Below are 19115 nucleotides of genomic sequence, written 5' to 3' on the forward strand. Positions count from 1 at the left end.
TAAGCAAATAATTATTTGGACATTTTTTGGAATGTAATTCAACAATGATTGATTTAAGGCAATGATCAAAAGATTATTGAAACTAACTAAAAAGTTCTAATTGATTTTGGCAGCATGTGAGGGAGTACATAACCAGGAGATAAAGAATTGTGAATGTTTTATGTATAAAAATATAACTTATACTGAAATATCTATAAATACACATTTTAAAAATAGTTAATTTACATACTTACTAGCTGATATGCTCATTGTTTGGCTGAAGACTACTGCAGATTGAGGTCCATGAATTTTAATAGAATTATTTGCATGATTAGGCAGCATCAATAGATGACTCTAACTCAGGCTGTAGCTGCCTGATTCCATGAGGCACAATGCAATGTTTAACTCCAGGCAGTTGCAGGGAGGGGAGGCTGTGGGAAGTTGTGTGTGTAATACAGAGAGCCAATATCTCAAGAGTGGAATTCAGTGCCAAATAAATGACTAGTGTTTCATAGCAAATACAAAGCTGCATTTGTGTTTGCATGTAGATACCTGATGTAATTTGCTCAAGATTATTTGGAAGTGCAATGCAGAAACTTTTTGTGTGTGTACAGGAAGTTGGAAGGAAAAAGAAGTTTTGTAGATGTTGCTTGTTTGGCTTTTTTGTGGTTTGTTTTGGGTTTTATTTTGTTTTTCCTTTAGAGTTCTCAGCTGTGTGATAAAAAAAATGGGGAAAGATAGTACGAAAAAATTTAGAATTAATTTTTAGGGTGGAAGTATTATGAATTATGTTTAGTGCAGTTTCTAGGCAGCTTGACAAATCAGTCTTTGTAAGTAAGTTCTGTGGAAGTAGTTTACCAAATTGCACCACACTCTCCATGCGGTTTTTATATATGCTGAGAGGAAATTCCTGTTGCTAGGCCCAACAGATCAGAAGAGTGGCATTGGGTTTGCATTGCAATCTCTTAATCTGTGTTTTATTTGTCTGCTGGGGAATTGCTTTTAAAATGTACTGTTATTGTAAATTTTTAATTTATTCCAGTTACAATCTGTAGTTAGGGAGTTGCCTTTCTACATCTTCACATTTGATCAGTATGTGTCTTAATCCCATTCTTCTTTCTTCTCAAACAAGAATAATCTTGGGATTATTCTCCTTCCCCTCCATCCTGTACTGTAGATGATTGTCTTGAGCCCTGTAACTGCAGCAAAGCAAATCCAGCAAACTGGAGGTAGTTTGCTTCATGACAAGTGATGGTTTCATCATTCAGCTGTTGGCCACAGGTTTGATTTCAGCACTTACTTGCTGAAATTTCTTGTATTTTGCATTAGGCATGCATTATTTGCATTTTTTACATTAAAAACTAGAAATAATTCAAGAATGGGACCTCCACATCTCTCAGCTAAAAATGAATATAAATCATGTCCACTGTAGCTGGTCCTCTGGTTCTTTGATTGTTGTGCTATTGGCTGAAATAGAAGCAACAGCAAGTTTCCTAAAGAAATGTCACCAGGAAGGGACATAAAAACCCTTTATGTCCCTGAAAGGCAGACACAGATTTTGTGTTTCTTTATACTCGATAAAGACAGGAGATTTTGGAGATTAGTTGCTTTTTCCAGTATACCTATAGAGGCAAAGTAGGCACTTTCTGGATGTTTGCATGATTTGGTTATAATAAAATTAGTATCTTAAAAGTGCTCTTTGGTACTGCTGAATAACATTGCAAGCAAGAAGGTTGGAGAAATAAACTTTGTGAACTAGGGAAGAGAGATTTCATTTCCTTCCTAGAGACACAAAATATTTATGACAAACTTCTTATTTAATTGCTGTTGTGTTTAGTTTCATGTTTTGTTTCCTTCTGCCTTTTGTTTCCCTGCTCAAGGACAAAATAAGAAACAATAATATGTTTTTATTTATAAGTACCCATGCTTAGAGGCCTCTGGGAGCCATGACAGAAAATAACTAAAACCATATTTTTTCACAAATAGGGAATTGTGCCCAGATAAAATTGGGATTTGGAACAAAAAGAGGCCTGTCCTTCTGCCCCAACATACATTATACAGTCTAGTAATAAACAACATTTATCCTGTCTTGCTTGGTATGCCTGTGCATGCTCTGAACAGAGACTCTGTGGTATGTACCTGGAAAGAGGAAAGAAAATGAAGAACATAGAAGAGTTGGGAGGAACTTTACTTTAGGAGGTTTAATGTGGAGTAGAGGAGAGAGTGAGAATGATGGAAATATTACCTCTTCAGTTGCCTGGGTTTTACTTGTTTTTGTGTAGAAGCCTTTTCATATGTCAGTGGAGAGACTGTTGTTCAGAGCAGCTCCCTCACGTTCCCCTTGTGGTTTTTCAGCAAGGCTTAGTGTTAGGGCTTTCTGGTGCACCAGCAATACCTGTGGTTGTTCTCTTTTCTCTTTTTCACACACATGCCCCTGCTTCTCTTTTTTGCCCTGTTTGAATTCACATTGGCTGTCTGCATTGGGCTGGAAAAGAAGTTGTCTCTTAGTGCAGTTTGGGTTTATTGTGGATTTCCAACTCTTGCTTCAGTCTTTGGTGAAACTTAGAGATAGTTTGTGGTTGGTAACGAATGTATTCAAAGACAGGGACAGAGAAGTCATGAGGTGGCATTTGACAGCTAGAATGTAGAAAAGTAATCAGGTTTTGTTTTATTACTTTTTGCCCTATAAGACGTGAACATTTTAGGTTTAGTCAGTGTAATTCTTAAATACATTCTTCCTGCTAATCAAATATAAGAATATAATCTTTGGGACAGCAGATTTCCTTCCCTGTTCTTCCCCCCCCCAACAGATGAGTGTTTTGAGCAGCATAACTCCAATAACTCCAGCAAAGTTGGCAAACTGGAGATAGCCTGAGGCAAGTGATGGTTTAATCATTCAGCTGTCAGGCACCAGATTTGGTTCCAGCACTTACTTTGCTGTCTTATTATACATAATGGTATTTTTGATTACAGCGGGACATGCACCATGCTGTAGAACCTTCATGGGGATAGAAGAATTCATGAGTTGGTTTATTCATTATTTTTTAGTGATTTCAGCATCCAGGGTAAGGGATTATTTGATATTGTAAGTCAGTCTCCTCTGTGATATGAGGTGTATGCTTGGATAGCTTGGACTGGTGTTTCAAAACTCTTACTTCAGCTGGTGTTTCAGCTGACAAGCAAAAGCTGGTGAAATGTGTTTTATAACAGCTTATTTCTTAATTTCAGTAGGAGTTCTGTAAGGAAACTCAATTATGGGCTGGTTTCAGTGTTGCTGTAGCCTAGGTATTTACACTTCACAGATGTATTTTCAGTCAGGCATGTTTACTGTGCCCCCAGTAAGATGGTTTGCTTGGTGCCATATATAGGTGTATATGTATAGAGGTGATAGATGTTTACAGGTCTGTATTGGTTCTCAAGCCATTTTCTGTGACTGGTAATAAAGTTGTTCATTTATGTCACTAGTAGTAGTATATTTTTAAAATGGGGATTTTTCTTCTTAAATAATGTTGTTGTCAATTCTGCTTTTCAGAGCTGTTGCAGAATGCTAGTTTAATGTGCATTTTCTTTTGTTTTGCTAAAACCAGAAATAAAGTGTGATTCGGCTGGAATGGATTGATAGAAAGCATTTGAACAATGCTCTCAGGCACATGGTGTGATTCTTGGGGTGTCCTATTCAGGGCCAGGAGTTGGAGTCCATGATCCTGATGAGTCTTGTCCAATTCAGAATACTCCATTATTATAATAGTAGTATAATTGAATATTTTTTCTTTTTTCCAGGGAGTGAGGGTAAAAAAACCCCAAAACTATTAAACCAGTTTTACAAGTCTTATTCTCAAGAAGCAAAGAAATGTTTTGTGCTAGAAACTTTTCCTCATTAAAAATTGTAACTTGGGTTCATAGTCCTTCAAAAAGTCTCTGAAAGCTTCAACTAGTTGAAAATTATGTGGATTTTCCATTTAGATGCCAGTTACAACTACTTCTGGTAAGTATGTGTGTCATACAACCGACAAAAGACTGGATGAAGCCCAATTCTGAATGAAGGCTTGGGTGTATAAGTCACTGGGATACAAAACCTGTGAACTCAGTAACTACTTTGTCATACAGCTCTCAGAAGTCAAACATTTCTTGGATCTGTCCTGTGGTAGAATCCCAGCTGCTCTGGCCTAAGTAACTGATGCAGTTTCTACTGCTGCTTCCTTGTGCTTCCCAGTAGCCTGACCTCTGATTCTTTGAGGTGGTTGCTTAACAGGTGAGTGTTAGCAGCAGAACTTTCCCACTCATAAAATACAGTCACAATTCCTGCTTAAAATATGGCTGAAGGAGGTGGCTGTGCAGCTTTTCATGTGGTAGTTCACTGTTAGATGCATTTGCCTGGAGACTTGAGGTCAAATTGACATTCTAGGCTTCTGCCTCCCATTTCCCAGAATTACTGCCATTGTGTTGCAGGGCACCTTGTGAGGGGAGAGAGTAGTGGTAGGAATGTATGGAATACTAAACTTGAGTAGAGTATGATGTTGTATAAGCTCTGGTTGCCTTTGCAGCAGGGGTGAGAGCACATAGGTATGTACAGGTCTAAAGGAGGCTGATTGCTTTACAGCTTCTGACTCAATAGTGACTGAGCAGTGTATTTTGAGGGAATAAAAGATAATGGCAGGATGTTCACAGAAGCACTTCAGATAGGAGAGCCACATCCCTAACTTCATCAAGCAGCTGAAAATGTTCCTCAGTTGAGTGGTAGATGGATATCCACAGAATGTAGAAGGCTGTGCAAGCTCGTGCCTTTTGGCAAAAGGAAGAAAGCTTTCCTCCATAGATATGCAGCTGCAGAAGAGGTCCAGTGTCCTGGGAGTCACAGAGTGAGAGAAAGGCTTATGTACTTTCTACTGGACATTGCAAACCCTCCACTCCAAAATGCCAAACAAACAAAATACCAGCACCTGTGCCCTCCCAGGAAATTGTAGTGGGAGTCTCCTTTCTGTAGGAGATGGTCACCCTCCTCTGCTGATCTTCCTTGTTAACTAACAGCAGAACTTTTAAACAGGTTTAAAATCAATTTGATGTTAATATAATACTTTTCTGTTGGAAATGCTTCACTGCAAAATAATTTTTCATGGTAGATGACACATCGGTGGAATTTTACCAAAACACGTATTAGAATGGAGTGTGCATTCCTCTTTATTTTGAAATGTGTATTGAGAATTACTTGTTTCATTTGTGATATGTTTTTGAAACAGTGTCATAGAGTTGGTGTTGTGTTGTTACCTCATTCATTTTATTCAGGATACTTTTTGGAAGAAACTTGAAGAAACTATATTTGAGTACATCCCTATTGGCTGTGTTCCTATCAGAGGTATTGCTGAGGTAGAGTGTTTTCAGCACCAGTGGTGCTCTCTGTGTTTTATGGCTTTCTAGCAGTTTCTGACTGTTGTTTTGTTATGGCCTTTTCCCCCAAGCTGTCTTTGCAGTAGGCAAGTTGTAGGGATGGTAGAAGACAGATATTCTTAAATATTGAAATGGTGGAAAACATTTTTAAACATGATCATTGCTTATTGAAAAGCAAATATTTAGAAGAATGAAAAATCCAGATCTTTCTAGAATGGAACAGGCTATTACACAATAAGCTTTCAGTGCAAGTGTGGAGTGATAGTGACTGTGCTGCAGATTTTTTGTGGCAAGTGTAACTTACTGAATAGATGAGTCAATTAATTGTCCTTAAGGTAATCTTTACATATTACACTTCCAGTTTTCTCGGTTTTTGAAAGATGCTTGAAAAGATAACAGAAGATAAGTCTGTGATTCATGAAAGTGTAAAAAAGTAATTTCAGACCAAAATGATCTTATTTTGGGGAAAAAAAAAAGATGCAACCTTTATCAGTTTGCTCTGACATAAAGATCCTGAGTGTTTTCTAATGTAAATACAAAAGAGGTAGCAGCTTTCACATGGCCTTTAAACTGGTAGATGTCTACCCATTCCTATGAAACGCTAACTGAACCTGTTAGGTTAGCTAGAGATTGGATTAGTGTCTCTTTTTTCATTTATTTATTTATAAAAATAAAACCTTAAAAATTAATTTCTAAATAAATTCTTCAGGATTTTTTACATTAGAGGAAGAAACAAAGAAAAAGATTGAAATACCTCTGGTCTCATCATTTTGCAGTCACATTTCTGGTTTTCTCTGTGAGTTTTTGTATTTGCAGTGAAGGTAAGCAGCTCTTGCTGTTTTAATTGGGCTAACTGACTGTATGCTCAGTTAAAATCAGAAGTGAGGTCTAAATTCTTACTTAGCAAAACATGAAAGATACTCTCAAAGTGAAAAAATAAAATGTTCTTTGCTTACCTTGGAGTAATTTCAATCCTGTTGACCCAATTTCCATAATATGCATTTGGTAACAAGGAATTCAGAGGGGATGGTTTGTTTTCTGTGTGTAGGTAGTCTTCTATTACATGTATAAGGAAGATTATTTATAATAGTTTTAAAAATTACAAGCAGAATAGTTTTAAAAATTCTGAGCAGTGCTTGGAAAATCTTTAGTATTGCCTTATATGTGAGAGAATGGAGATTTCCTTACCTGTAATGGGCAAACATTTTGGTACTTGGAATTTTGCACAGAGACACTGGCAATCTTTTTGTTTATAACTATGTCTCAGGGATGAAACTTAAGTACAGCCATCTCAACACAAGAAAAAATTGGTTGTGAAAGGCCAGCAATGTGGTGTCCTATCTTTTTTGGTACAAACAGTTTCAGGGGTTTTGGGCAGTAATCACTAAGTAATGAACAGTTTGTACTAAGAAAGTGCATTGTATTTCTGTTTTTAATTCTACCTCCTTCATGCTAATATCTTCTCTTGGATCTGTTTTATAAATGTGTGGTTTTTTAAATTTAGATTCTTCCATTTTTCTCCTGCTCTACTCAGCTCTCATGAGACTCCTCGTGTAATACTGTGTTCTGCCCTAGGACCCCAAAACATGGAGCTATTGGAGCAAATCCAGGGGAGGACCATGCAAATGATCAGAGGGGTGGAGCACCTCTGATATGAAAACTGGCTGAGACAGCTGGGGCTGTTCAGCCTGGAGAAGACTCATTCTCTGCATGAGTTCCCAGGGAGACTTTGTAGGACCTTGCAGAACTTAACAGGGAGCCTACAGGAGAGCTGCAGGGGGACTTCTGACAATGGCCTGTAGTGACAGGACAAGGCATAATGGCTTTAAACTGAAAGAGAGCAGGTTTAGAGTGGGTATTGGGAGGAAATTATCTCCTACAAGGGTGTTAAAATGTTGGAACAAGTTGTCCAGAGAAGCTGTGGTTGCCCCATCCCTGGAAGTGTTCGAGGCCAGGTCAGATGGGACTTTGAGAAGCTTGATCTAGTGGAAGGCATCCCTGCCCATCGAAAGGGAGCTGGAATGAGATGGTTTTTAAAGGTCCTTTCCAACTTAACCCATTCTATGACTATGGCTTTTGCTCTTTAGTGCTCTTTCCTGTAGTTATTTGGCATCCCTGCTGTTTACTTCTTATCTCTTCCTCAGTCCCAGAGGAATATCCTTCAAGTGATCTTGAGTTTAGTGGGGGCAAACTTGGGAGATTCTAGAGAAGAGGTGTCTGTTGTCTGGTCAGTTAAATTTAACCTGGAGTTTAGTTCACTGAATTGTTAGTTGCTACTAATTAAAATATGGTGACTAGAGATCTGGGATTAGGAAAAAAATACATGAAAATGTGGCAAAAACTGAGAGAAAAATCAGCTAAAAAATGTGAGGAAAAGAAGGTGTGTATGGAAATAACAGATTGACTGAAGGAATCATTTTGGAGTTGAAGGAAAGCAGCTAAAGTCAAATTCACTAAAGCTTAGAGCATGATAGTAGAAGCACACATTAAAAAATGCCAGAAGAAATCTTACTGGAACAGAAAACTTTCAGAGCAGCAAGAAAGAAAAGAAGCAATAAATCAACATGCAGTCTTGGCTTCTGTCAAGAATAGTGTGGCCAGCAGGTCCAGGGCAGTGATTGTCCCCATCTGCTGAGCCCTGGGGAGGCCACACCTTGAGTCCTGTGGTCAGTTTTGTGTCCCTCATTTGAAGAAGGACATTGTGGTGTTGGAGTGTGTCCAGAGAAGGGCAGTGGAACTGGTGAAGGGTCTGGAGCACAAGTCCTGTGAGGAGCTGGGGTTGTTTAGCCTGGAGAAAAGGAGACTCAGGGGTGACCTTTTTGCTCTCCACAACGACCTGACAGGAGGTTGTAGCCAGCCGGGGGTTGGTCTCTTGTGAAAGGGTGAGAGCAAATGGCCTTAGGTTTTGCCAGGGGAGATTCAGATTAGATATTTGAATTTATTTTTTTTACAGAAAAAGTGAGTAAGCATTGGAATGGGCTGCCCAGGGAGGTGGTGGGGGCAACATCTCTGGAATGCCTGGCAGTGCCAGGAAGTGTCTGGATGTGGCGCTTGGGGTATGGTTGTGGTGATTATGGTGTTTCTAGGTCAGTAGTTGGACTAGATGATCGTGAATGTCTCTTCTGGCCTTGATGATTCTGTGAAAAGATGGCAGTACAAAAAATAAACATTAATGAAAAAACAGGCTGCTATTAAGCCATGCAGCAAAATTAGAATGAATTAGAAAATCTTTAGACAGAGGAGATGGAAAGAGATGGTGAAATAAGAAGTGGAAGAGAGGAGAAAAACCCACTTAGTGAATGAATAAAAACAAGTGTAAAGCCAGATAAGGAAGTTAATAATTAGCAAGTCCTGGTAATTACGTAAAACACAAGCTCAAAATATAATTTCAGTTTTCCTTTTCACTTGTAAAAATAAATATATAAAATAAAAATTACTATTAATTTGTTATGCTTGTAATTTAAATGTATAGTTTTGTCTGATTTGGTGGTAGGTCCCCCCCACTCCCCAGTCTTAGTTATTTGTCCTGTTTCATATTTCATTTGTGGAAATGTATTTTATATATCTTCATGTCAAATGTGTTACACTTCCAGGAAGTGACATGGCACATTTAATGTATCAATGCTATGCAGAATATGGTCTCTGAGGTGACAAGTAATGTTTATTTATTATGGTATTTAGTAATGAATTTGCTTTGAAATCCCACAAATGAAAACAAATTTCAATAATTTAGGGCTGAATTTTTTTTTTTTACCTTTAGTTTTGTGAAAAGGATAAAAGAGCAGGAGTTCATGCTGATCCCTGTCTGCTTCATAAAACTTTTGCAGCTGTTTGATGATGACAAAAAATCCCTCAGGATATGGAGACAGGGTGCTTTGCAACCATCTGTAGAGGGTGATCCTGTAATTTTCTGGGCATATTAATTGGTAATGAATTAAATTAAGCAGCATCTAGACACAATTTGTATAGCTGTATTTTGCAAGTTCTTTTTCTAAGTAATGATTAAATCCCACCTTTAGTGAAACTCTGGTCCTTTCCTACAAGTGCCTGTGGACCAGGCCTTGAAGTTAGGGGCATTCAGCACCCAAAGGGATGCTCAGCACCTCGTGTTATTCAGTCTCTATAACAACAAATTAATACTGCATGAAGTAACTTCTCCTGTTATTTGTGTGTGCAACACTGAAATGTCTTGAACATTTCTCCACATTGTATCTTGCTACAAAAATATCATACTTCACTATGAGCTTTTATGCCAGAGATCCTCAGGGGACAAACAGGCTTGCATCACATACAAATGACTGTATTCGTTTCTGCAAACCCCAGGAAAATTAATTAGTGAAGTTTAGTTTGTAGTGCATTAATACTTTAATCATTGAATAGTTTTTTACCTTTTTTTCTGTTTTCTTTTAACCAAGGAAATGCTACTTCACCACAAGTTCAAAGACCTTCTTTCATGGACTACTTTGATAAACAAGATTCCAAGAATAAAAGCCCTGAAAACTGTAATCAGAACATGCATGAACCTTACCACATATCCAAAAACGTTTTCCCTGATAACTGGAAAGTCCCTCAAGATGGAGACTTTGATTTCGTAAGTACTTTCTCTTGCATGCAGTTTATTTTATATGTGCCAAAAATAGTTAATCCCTTTGTATAACTATATTAATGCAAATAAAATTTCAAAAATACTGTCCAGATATCTAATTTTTGTGCCTCATTCTGGTTGTTGAAGTAAGTACACCTGATTAACACGGGACTTTTTTAATGAGGAATGGTGTGTGACATTATATTACTTTGTAATTACCTTTTTGAAAAATGGTTTTGGTTCCTTAAAATTCATGTGATATAACAACTTTAAAATTTGACCCAGTACTGTTAAGAAAACTAGAATTGCTATAGACATGGAATATTGTTGTCATTTTTGCTGGCTATCTCAGTAAAATGATAAGCATTTTAAACTGGATTGGAGGCATTTAATCCATCCCCTTGGAGAAGTTTAAGACCACCTAGTGTTCTGCACAAGTCATCTTCTTGGTACCATTCCAATAGCAAACATCTCTTTACATAGAATTATTCTACCTAACACAACTTCATCTGTTTTAGGTTGGAGTTTTTACTCTCCAAAATATTTGTAGTTTATTTCATTTTGCCTATGTTGCAAATTATTACAGGATCAAAAAGAAAATGTTCCTAAGTTATAGGTTGCACTTAAAATGAAATATATAATTATGTAAGTAATTATACCTGTTTTTCACCTTGGCTTGTTTTTTAACATGTTTTCAATGAAGTCTTTGTTTATCTGTTGTGGATGAAATGTTCATAACTACTGTGCAGTAGCTAAATATGATCACATGGTGCCTTTTTGAAGCACACTTGAGATTTCAAGAGAAATGCTGTGTTTAATTTTAGGTAACAGCTGTAGGCGGGGAATTTTCTTTCCAGTTTTTACTTACTGCATTTCTACTTAAAGCTGACTCTTAAATTTAAACTACTGAGGTAAAGCCAGTTAAATAGCATAGTACAAGCTGTTGCTGCTGGAGAGTTTTGATTTAGTTGGATTTTGGTTTGGGTAGAGTTTTTTAGGTTTTTTTTTTTTCCTATCAAATGCAGCAGTTATCATCCTGATGATTGACTAACAAAATAGTTGCACTATTCACTGGAAAATAACTGGCCATTGTTTCAGTGGGGTTATTATAGTGGCAATAAAGCTGCCTTTAGAACAATTTTAAATTCATCCTGTCTTTTCCATTACTTGTGAAGAAATGCAGGCAAAAATTATTCTTTTTGTAAATGCTAAGATGATAAATCTGTTAGTACCTACTTATTGATAACTCATATGTGGATAATCATGTGGAATTTGTTGGCATTGCTTGTGCAATGAAGTTGCCTTCTTGAAGTAGGAATTTGTCCTAGAACAAAACCCAAGCAGTTCTGATCTTCAGAAACTGAACTGCTGAGTTTTATATGCAAACCTTCCCAGTGGTGGTAGACTGGCAAGTACAGACTTGAGAATCCTAGAATGGTTCTCTCTGAAGGAAGGGACATGCTAAGAAGAAATATTTAAGTGTATGGGATGGAAAGCCCTACAAATTTATTAATGTATATGTCTGTTAAAGCATGAAGTAGGAAAAAGAAATGCATTGAGGTGGGAAAGAGAAGGGAAAAGGAAGTGAAAACAAACTTGATAAATCCCTGTAACTAATTAGTTTGCTTATTTCTGTATATTTTAAGTTGAAACATGAAGAACTGGGAACTAATTCCTGTGGCCAAATTGTATATTTGCTTTAGGTCACAGTGATGTTTTAGCCTGTTCTTAGTCTATCGTACTGTCTGATAAAACAGTTATTTTATTTGTTGAAATGTACAAATACATGTAATGTGCATAGACCAATTAATCTTACATACTTGCTGATGTTTTTAGATAATGTAAATAAATGACATAGGAAACTGTTCTCATAATGTGGATAAACAAATATATAAAATAAGGCAAATGAACTTAGTGCTAGGGCTGGTTTGAAAGGCTTGGTGTGAGCATAGTTTTCTGCCCTGATGTAAATGTTTTAAAAACTACTTGCCAGCACAAATATAACTAGAAGAGTCTTCCAAGAAAATAACATGCTTGGTAATCAATCTGAGCTGTAAAAAAAAGTAAATTTTAGCAGCATTATTTGTTCCGTAAGTAGGTATTTATGGTTTGTTTTTTTTCCCCTACTGAAGTACATATGTTTTGAAATTTAAAAGCTGGTCTTAATTCTTTTTCACTGATGCCATATGGGAATTTAGGGTCTATCTCTGACTTTTGGTCCTGAGGGCCTTCAGTTCTGTGATCAGTCTGTGCTGGTTACTGATGTCATGTTCCAGGAATTGATAAGAAAAAATTGTCACTGCAGACCTTTGAGAAACATTGCATTGAATCAGGTATATTGCAAATAACTTTTAACTGGACTGAATTCAGTTACTGTATACTCACCCTGAATATTACATTATTCCAAATTTATACTGTTATATTTGCTCTGGACTTAAAGTGCTGTTTTTCATGCAAAAGGGCTGTTTGGAATTTTTCTACTACATTTCTTCTTGCTTTTTAAAAAGAAACAACGACTAAACAAAAACATTCAAGTTCAAGCACTTTGATTATTTTTTCTTTGAGTAGGAATTTGTATAGAATTGCTGGTTTTAATATTTGTTTTCTTTTATTCTACTGTCTGGTTTTGATGTCTCATGATAAATTCTCAAACCTAAAAGTATGGGCCTTTGATATCAGTGAATATTAGGGAAATGTATTTCTGGGGAAGTACTTGTAATATTTTGTTTTGCTAGTTCTACATCAGCCTTTGAAGTGCAGCTGTTGAAGCTCTGATTTGATATACAGCTCTTTCAAAAAACCTAAACTAATGTTTATTCAAACTTCAGCTTTTATATTAAATTGTTAATGTGTATCTCACACTGAGGATCATTGTGGAATTTGACTTTCAATGAATTTTACCAATCTATAGGCAGTTTTCTTACACATTTTAATTCTTTTTAAGAGACATGTGGCAGGTGGCATAATTAAAGCAGTATTTTAAATCTTAATTCTGTCAGTTTTACTTGGGGTTAATGATGCTTTATGCACGGCAAACCTTGATGCCAGTAAGTGTAATCAACAACATAGTACTCATTGTGAGGAATAGTGGCATAATCTCATTGAATAAGTAAAAAGGCAGCAAATCTCTGTAATGTGTGGATATGAGATTCCTAGGAGTGTTAATGATGCAGGGTATAAGCAGCTTTTTCATAAGTAAGTTTAACTGTTGACTTTTAGTTTTAGCTCAGAAGTCGGCAGTTTGGATCAGAATGAGAGCAAATGATGTGTTTGTTTCACCCATCTCACTGGCCAGTCCTTTTAAGAACAGCTATTTTCCGTAGATATTTTGTATTCCTGTGACCACGTTGCTGTGATGATTGCTTTGTTCTTTCCACGGGGAATGTTTCTCATGAAATAGGTACATGCTGGAGAGAGCTGTGTATTTAATGAATAGCATAACTGCAGGGTGTTGTTAAAGCAGCTTGCTTAAATGTTTTAATTGTCTTTCTCAGTTGAAGATTTTATGTTGTGTAACATTTGTACTAGAAATTAGTTTTCACCAAGAAAAGGTGAACTTTTAATTCTGAGCAAGAAGAGCTTAACATTTTTGTTATGTGGGGACACCCAGATAAACCTTAGCTTGTGATGGATGTGCATTGTGTACATGTTGTGAAATAACCTGCTGCTTATATTTTTACTGTATCATGGCATTTTAGATCTCATTAAGATTTAAAATTACCCTGTAAATCCTTCCGCCCCTTAGTAATGTGTGTTAGAGTGGGACGTGATATTATCAAAGGATTTACATGAACCTAATTGATGATAGCCTCTGAATTTACATTAGTCAGAATGAGTTGCTAAACTTCATTTGCACTAATTGAATATGTTATTTCATTTTAAATGAGTCATTTACTTTTTGTTATGAGACAATAAAATGTAAAAAGGCAAATCTGTTTATTAGAGCAATGCTAGGGTAATGATTCCTGTCTCTAGTAGAATTATTTCCAAACAGGAATGGTATCCAGATTGTTAAATATTAAACAGTGAACATGTAGATCAGGCTTTGCATAATAACTGCAGTATCATGTTTAAGTAGATGCATTTTGGGTGACTTAAAGATTCTGGAATAGCAACAAAAAAATAAAAAGCCATCTGTTACTGTAGGCAGAATATTTCCCTGGGTTTCAAAAGGAACAAATACATTAGAATATAATAATTTTGGAATAGTAGTACTGGAGATACTGAGACTTCAGTTAACATTTACAAATGTATAATGTTGCAATTGATTCTGTAAAAAATTAAATAGCATAAAATGATTGAAGACTATCTAGAATTAAATTAAAACTTCACTAATAAAGCTAAGCTGAGATAACTTCATTGGAAATACATCTTCATCCAAAATCTTGGCTGGGTTTATGCTGACTTTATTTAAGCAGTGAATGAGTTTTTTTGGAACAGTTCTTTTTCTTATTAATGAGAATTTTTAATGAGAAAAAAAGTAATTTTTCTAATTAATGAGAAAATTACTATTTTCAGTAATTTCTGATTCTCTTCAAAGATTTGAAATTTTTAATTGAAGTATTAATATAGATTCTTTTTGCTTTGTTTTTAATAAGTTGTTGAATATCATGAAGCATTTCCAGATGCTGACAGGAAGAATGTTTTCTTAATGAAGCAAATATGAAACGTAGGTTTCTGTGTTTGCATGAGTCACACACCCATGAGATAAAGATATTATTGGTCTGATAGTTTTCACACAGAATTTCATTCTACTCAGTTCAGGCATGGCTGAAGGAGGAGAGACTGTAAAATGAATTTAATGAAAATTACATGCTTTATCTAGGTCATTTTGTGAGGACAGTGTGAACCTCAGCAGTGGAGATTTTCTGTACCTTTTAAAGTAAGTGGCTGTTAGGGAAACTTCTTGTGTATTGGGTGATTATTTACAAAAAATGAAAGGTATGTGTGTGGGTAAGTCAATGGGAGAGGTATTTGTATTAGGAATCTACAGAGGATGGTTTGCACGTCGTGGTTTGTTAGGTTTATCATGCAGCTGTTCAGGAGGGGAGTTTTTGCCAGCCTGACATGTAAACCAGAAGTGTAGTATTGGTTGCTGAGATTTTATAGGCAAAGATAACAGAACAACTTATTACTTTCCAAAAAACTCTGTAAGTCAAATACTTACTGTTTTAACTCAGTTCTGTTTGTATATTCTTACCATGAAAGTAGAATTATTTTTCATGCAGAGAAGGGGAAATACAATGCCTGAGCAGAGTGTTTCTCCAGCTGGTATTGAATACAGCATCCTTTCTTGTTGAATATGTTCCTTCTTCTATTAGTATGTAAGTAAATAATTGAAAATCAATCCCAGTAATTTTTTAGGCTGTAAATAGGATCAATACTTTCTGTTTCTCTTAAATTGTAGGACTATTATAAGGCTGTTACTCTGACTACTGAGTCATGTGTAATAAAGTGCCAGTGCTATACTTCAGCAGCTTTGGAAAGCGAATTGTGCTGTCTGACAAAGATTATAGAAATTTTTGTATCTGAAAAGAGCACAGGAAACACCCTTCTAGAACAAAAAGCTTTTTGCATTCTTATGTGTTAAACAGAACAAAAGGCTTTTATTTATCATTGACATACACTCCGAAGACAAGGCAAGAGGTCAGGCTTGAATTGCAGCAATTTATTTGAAGTTGGATATAGGAAGAATGGATAGCTATGTACAGCAGCAGACTGCATTGGAGAGTTGCAGAAGTTGCCATTGTTGCAAGTGTTGAAGACCTGGTTATATAAACACATCAGGAACTGTTTTGGTGGAGTTAATCCCATGTGGAGCAGAGGATTGTTATAGGTGACCTGCTTCTGTAAATGTTTCCGATGGCCTTATTTCCTCTGGCTTTTTAAACTACTGCTGATGCCTGATGTTTGTAATCATAAAAGATGTTGAGAACATTTATGTTTTACAAGCTTGAGCTCTCACAAATAGTGACATACTTAATTTGTTTGTTAGGAGCATCAGTGTTTTGGAGGAGCTAGAGCTTGAGTAACCTTAATCTACTTTGCCATTAGCAGTCAACTGTTATTTCCAAACCTGAGTCTTCCTCTGGAAAATTTCAGCCAAGATGCAGTCAATAAGACTTTACCAGGTTTTCCCTCCCAAAAGTTTATAGGATCCCTGCCATCTTATTTTATCACATCTAAAAATTTCAGTGTGCAGTTGTTTTTTACTTACAAATAGTTTCTAGTGAGAAAACATCTCAAAACTTAATTTTCAGCCAACTTTCAAATTCTTTGTATAGAGTTAAGAATGAATCTATTACACACCAAGGAGTTCAAATGCTTCCATCATCTCAATGCCTTCTTTTTTACCTGATTAGCTTGAATGAGGAAAGTGAGTTGAGAAACTGGAGCATAGCTCTAGTACGTATATTTGGCTATATAGCAAGTCTGTAATTTGTGCGTAGCTTAAAAAGAACAAAGCAAAGACATGAGTGCAGCTGATGAGCTGGGACAGTGCTGCTGGTTTAAAGTAACATCTTGTTACCTTAGTAACCAGTTGTCTGTACTAATATACTTCTTTAGGATCATTGTGTAATAGCTCAGTAATGTGTATAGTTTTAAGAAACTTGTAAAAAGGCAGTTGTGGCTGGACAAATTTTAAATGTTCCCTTTTTTTGTCCATCAAACCAATTCAGATTCAGGTTTCTATTCTGTTTTCCCTTACATTTAAAAAAACCCCAAACAAACAGGGAAGGTATTTAATCCAAGCAGTTTTTCATGTTCCATGAATCAGTGTTAGTGTCAAGACAGTGTGCCACACCTTTGTGCGTAATGTCTGATCTCCGCACTGAGTGTTCACACCAAGGAGTGCTTGATCCAGCTCAGGCTTTCTGCAGAATTCTTTGAAATCCTCTCTGTGTCACTATCATGCAAATTTACCACCGGGAAACAAAATCTGCTCTTCTGCTCTTTGCTATGATAATTAATGCTAATGAAAAGGACTAAAAATAAAACCTGTCTTGGGAGAGTGGGTGACTGGAAGATTGTTTTAAGTTAATTTTTATAGCTTCTTATTTTCAAGGAGGATTTCCTCATCGTAAGGTTTGGTAAAGAATGGGATGTTTTTATCAGTTTAGGGATTTTTGCGCCATCCCCTCATCCCTTTCTTTTAGACTCAAATGGGATCTTTGTCAGATAAGATTCTAGCAATTTAACAGAAATAAAATTGGATGAGCTTAGTGACTGTTAGGCTGACTCTGAATAATCACAATGCTTGTATTAGATTTCTGTGCCTCGTGTTTTGATCAGCAGCCAGTAAATACCATGTGTAGACTATATTAATCATAGATGTTACAATATTTCCTAAACAAAATGCTGGAAATTAAATGACTGACATTTAATACTAATGTGCTTTATGAGGAACGGAAAAAAATCTGTATGGTTTTAGTTTGCAAATATCTTGTAGAATTTGAATAAAGACACTTGTGCACTAACACATTGACTTGAAGCAGTGGGCTCAAATACTTGGAGTTATTTGTTGGTTTTGAATTAATATTTTCAGATATATGATTAGATTTGACTTAGTGCACATATATCAAGTCCAGGGATTGTCCAAAATATTTTGCCTTACATGTAAATTTTACTTTTTTTCTTACAACTTGCATAACTCAGAGATAAAAAGAAACCTCTATGAAACCTGAGAGCAAAATTTGTGTTTCTGTAGTTTCTGAATAACTTATTATTCTCATTTACTTGTATTTTTAATGTATGAAAGTATATGTTAAAATTATCCAAATGTCATTCTTTTACATTAGATCTGTGAGTAAATATGCATTATAATCCACATTTTCTATTGTTTATTGGGAGTTGCAGCATTGCTGTGACCTAGTAATTTTATTTTTGGTGAAAAAGGTAAGATGTGTGCATTGTAAATTTCTAATCAAACTATTTGGAGACTTGACTTTTTTTTTCCTTCACTGATGTTGCTATTAGTGCCTGGGCAGACATGTGCCTCATGGACAGCACCAGTACTTAAAAAGGTAAAAAACCCCCTATGTGATATCCTCTGGTGTGTAGAGGGTACACTCACACACATGACAAATCCAACAAAGCAAAAAAAACCCAAATTTGACAAGTTTTTATACCTACTTTATATTTTTATATGAGTAAAAATTTAAAAATAAAGCTATGCGAGCCCCGTATACAAAGCTGCGGTTATTGGCAAACTCTTCACAAAGACTTAATCTCATACTTGCTAAAGTCAGTGGCAAAACTCCTACTGATGTCAATCTTAAGTTTCACTGCTCAGGCTGTTAAAGAAGCTACTTTCATTTGTGTGCCTAAATGTGAAACTGCATTTAGATTTTGGGTTAGAAATTTCACAGCTTAGACTGTTTCTCTCAGCATTCCTTAGTTTAGGGAAGTTCACTCTATTCCTTGGAAAGAAACACTTGAAGAATTAGCACTTTTCTGGCCTCTGTTTAATGATCATGGTGTTACTTACATTTGTGTTTGACATTAGGATTTGTACAGATATAAGAATAGTAATCAGATAATCTAGTTTGTTGACATAAATGTTCCAGGACAAAATTGTTCAGTAGGACAGCTCTAAAGGTACAGTAGCATGGTTACAGCTGTTTCAAGAAGCTGCTTGATGCTCACCTGAGCACTCTGACTTCATTTCTGGGACAATTTTTAGTGTGCCATAGTGAGAAGTAAAACAAGTTACCTTAACCATTTTGAAAAATGTAACTTTCTTTGCACTGCAGCCGACTAGGGTGATGGGCAAGGTTAGGTCTGCAGCTGAGAAGCAGAAACTTTCTAACCTGTGCAGCTTTGACCACATGATGCTCTACGACCATGCTGTAGTGCTTGCAGCTGTGAATTAGGTGGAACCTTCTAAAAACATGTTTGCATTTTTTCTTCCCTTGTGGTGTCAATAAAGTCCAGTATATGTAGTTAATTTTTATAGTTTAATATTATACTTTCAAGTAAGAAAGGAGGGAAAAATGTTCTTCAAAGACACAGACCAAGCGTTCAAATTACCCTAAAAATTTACTTGGATGCAAAAAGTTCTGTTAGTAAAAATGACAGCCTCTTTTATTTTGTTGTGTCCTCTTTGGAGATGGGGAATTACTTGAAGTGTGAATGGAAGTGGAGGCTTTCTTTCTAAAGTGCAAAC

General features: G+C 36.1%; 1 protein-coding gene across 2 annotated transcripts in view; it reads left to right on the plus strand.

Annotated features, from left to right (window-relative positions):
- Positions 1-19115, plus strand: part of STK3 (serine/threonine kinase 3) — a 143058-nt gene that overhangs the window by 80335 nt on the left and 43608 nt on the right. For both annotated transcript variants that reach the window (XM_064706438.1, XM_064706437.1), the window contains exon 10: positions 9780-9955. In XM_064706438.1, the coding sequence (XP_064562508.1) occupies positions 9780-9955 (176 nt within the window). The remainder of the gene's footprint in view (positions 1-9779; positions 9956-19115) is intronic.

The sequence above is a fragment of the Zonotrichia leucophrys genome, chromosome 2 (genome assembly GCF_028769735.1).
Source record: "Zonotrichia leucophrys gambelii isolate GWCS_2022_RI chromosome 2, RI_Zleu_2.0, whole genome shotgun sequence".
Classification (NCBI taxonomy): domain Eukaryota; kingdom Metazoa; phylum Chordata; class Aves; order Passeriformes; family Passerellidae; genus Zonotrichia; species Zonotrichia leucophrys.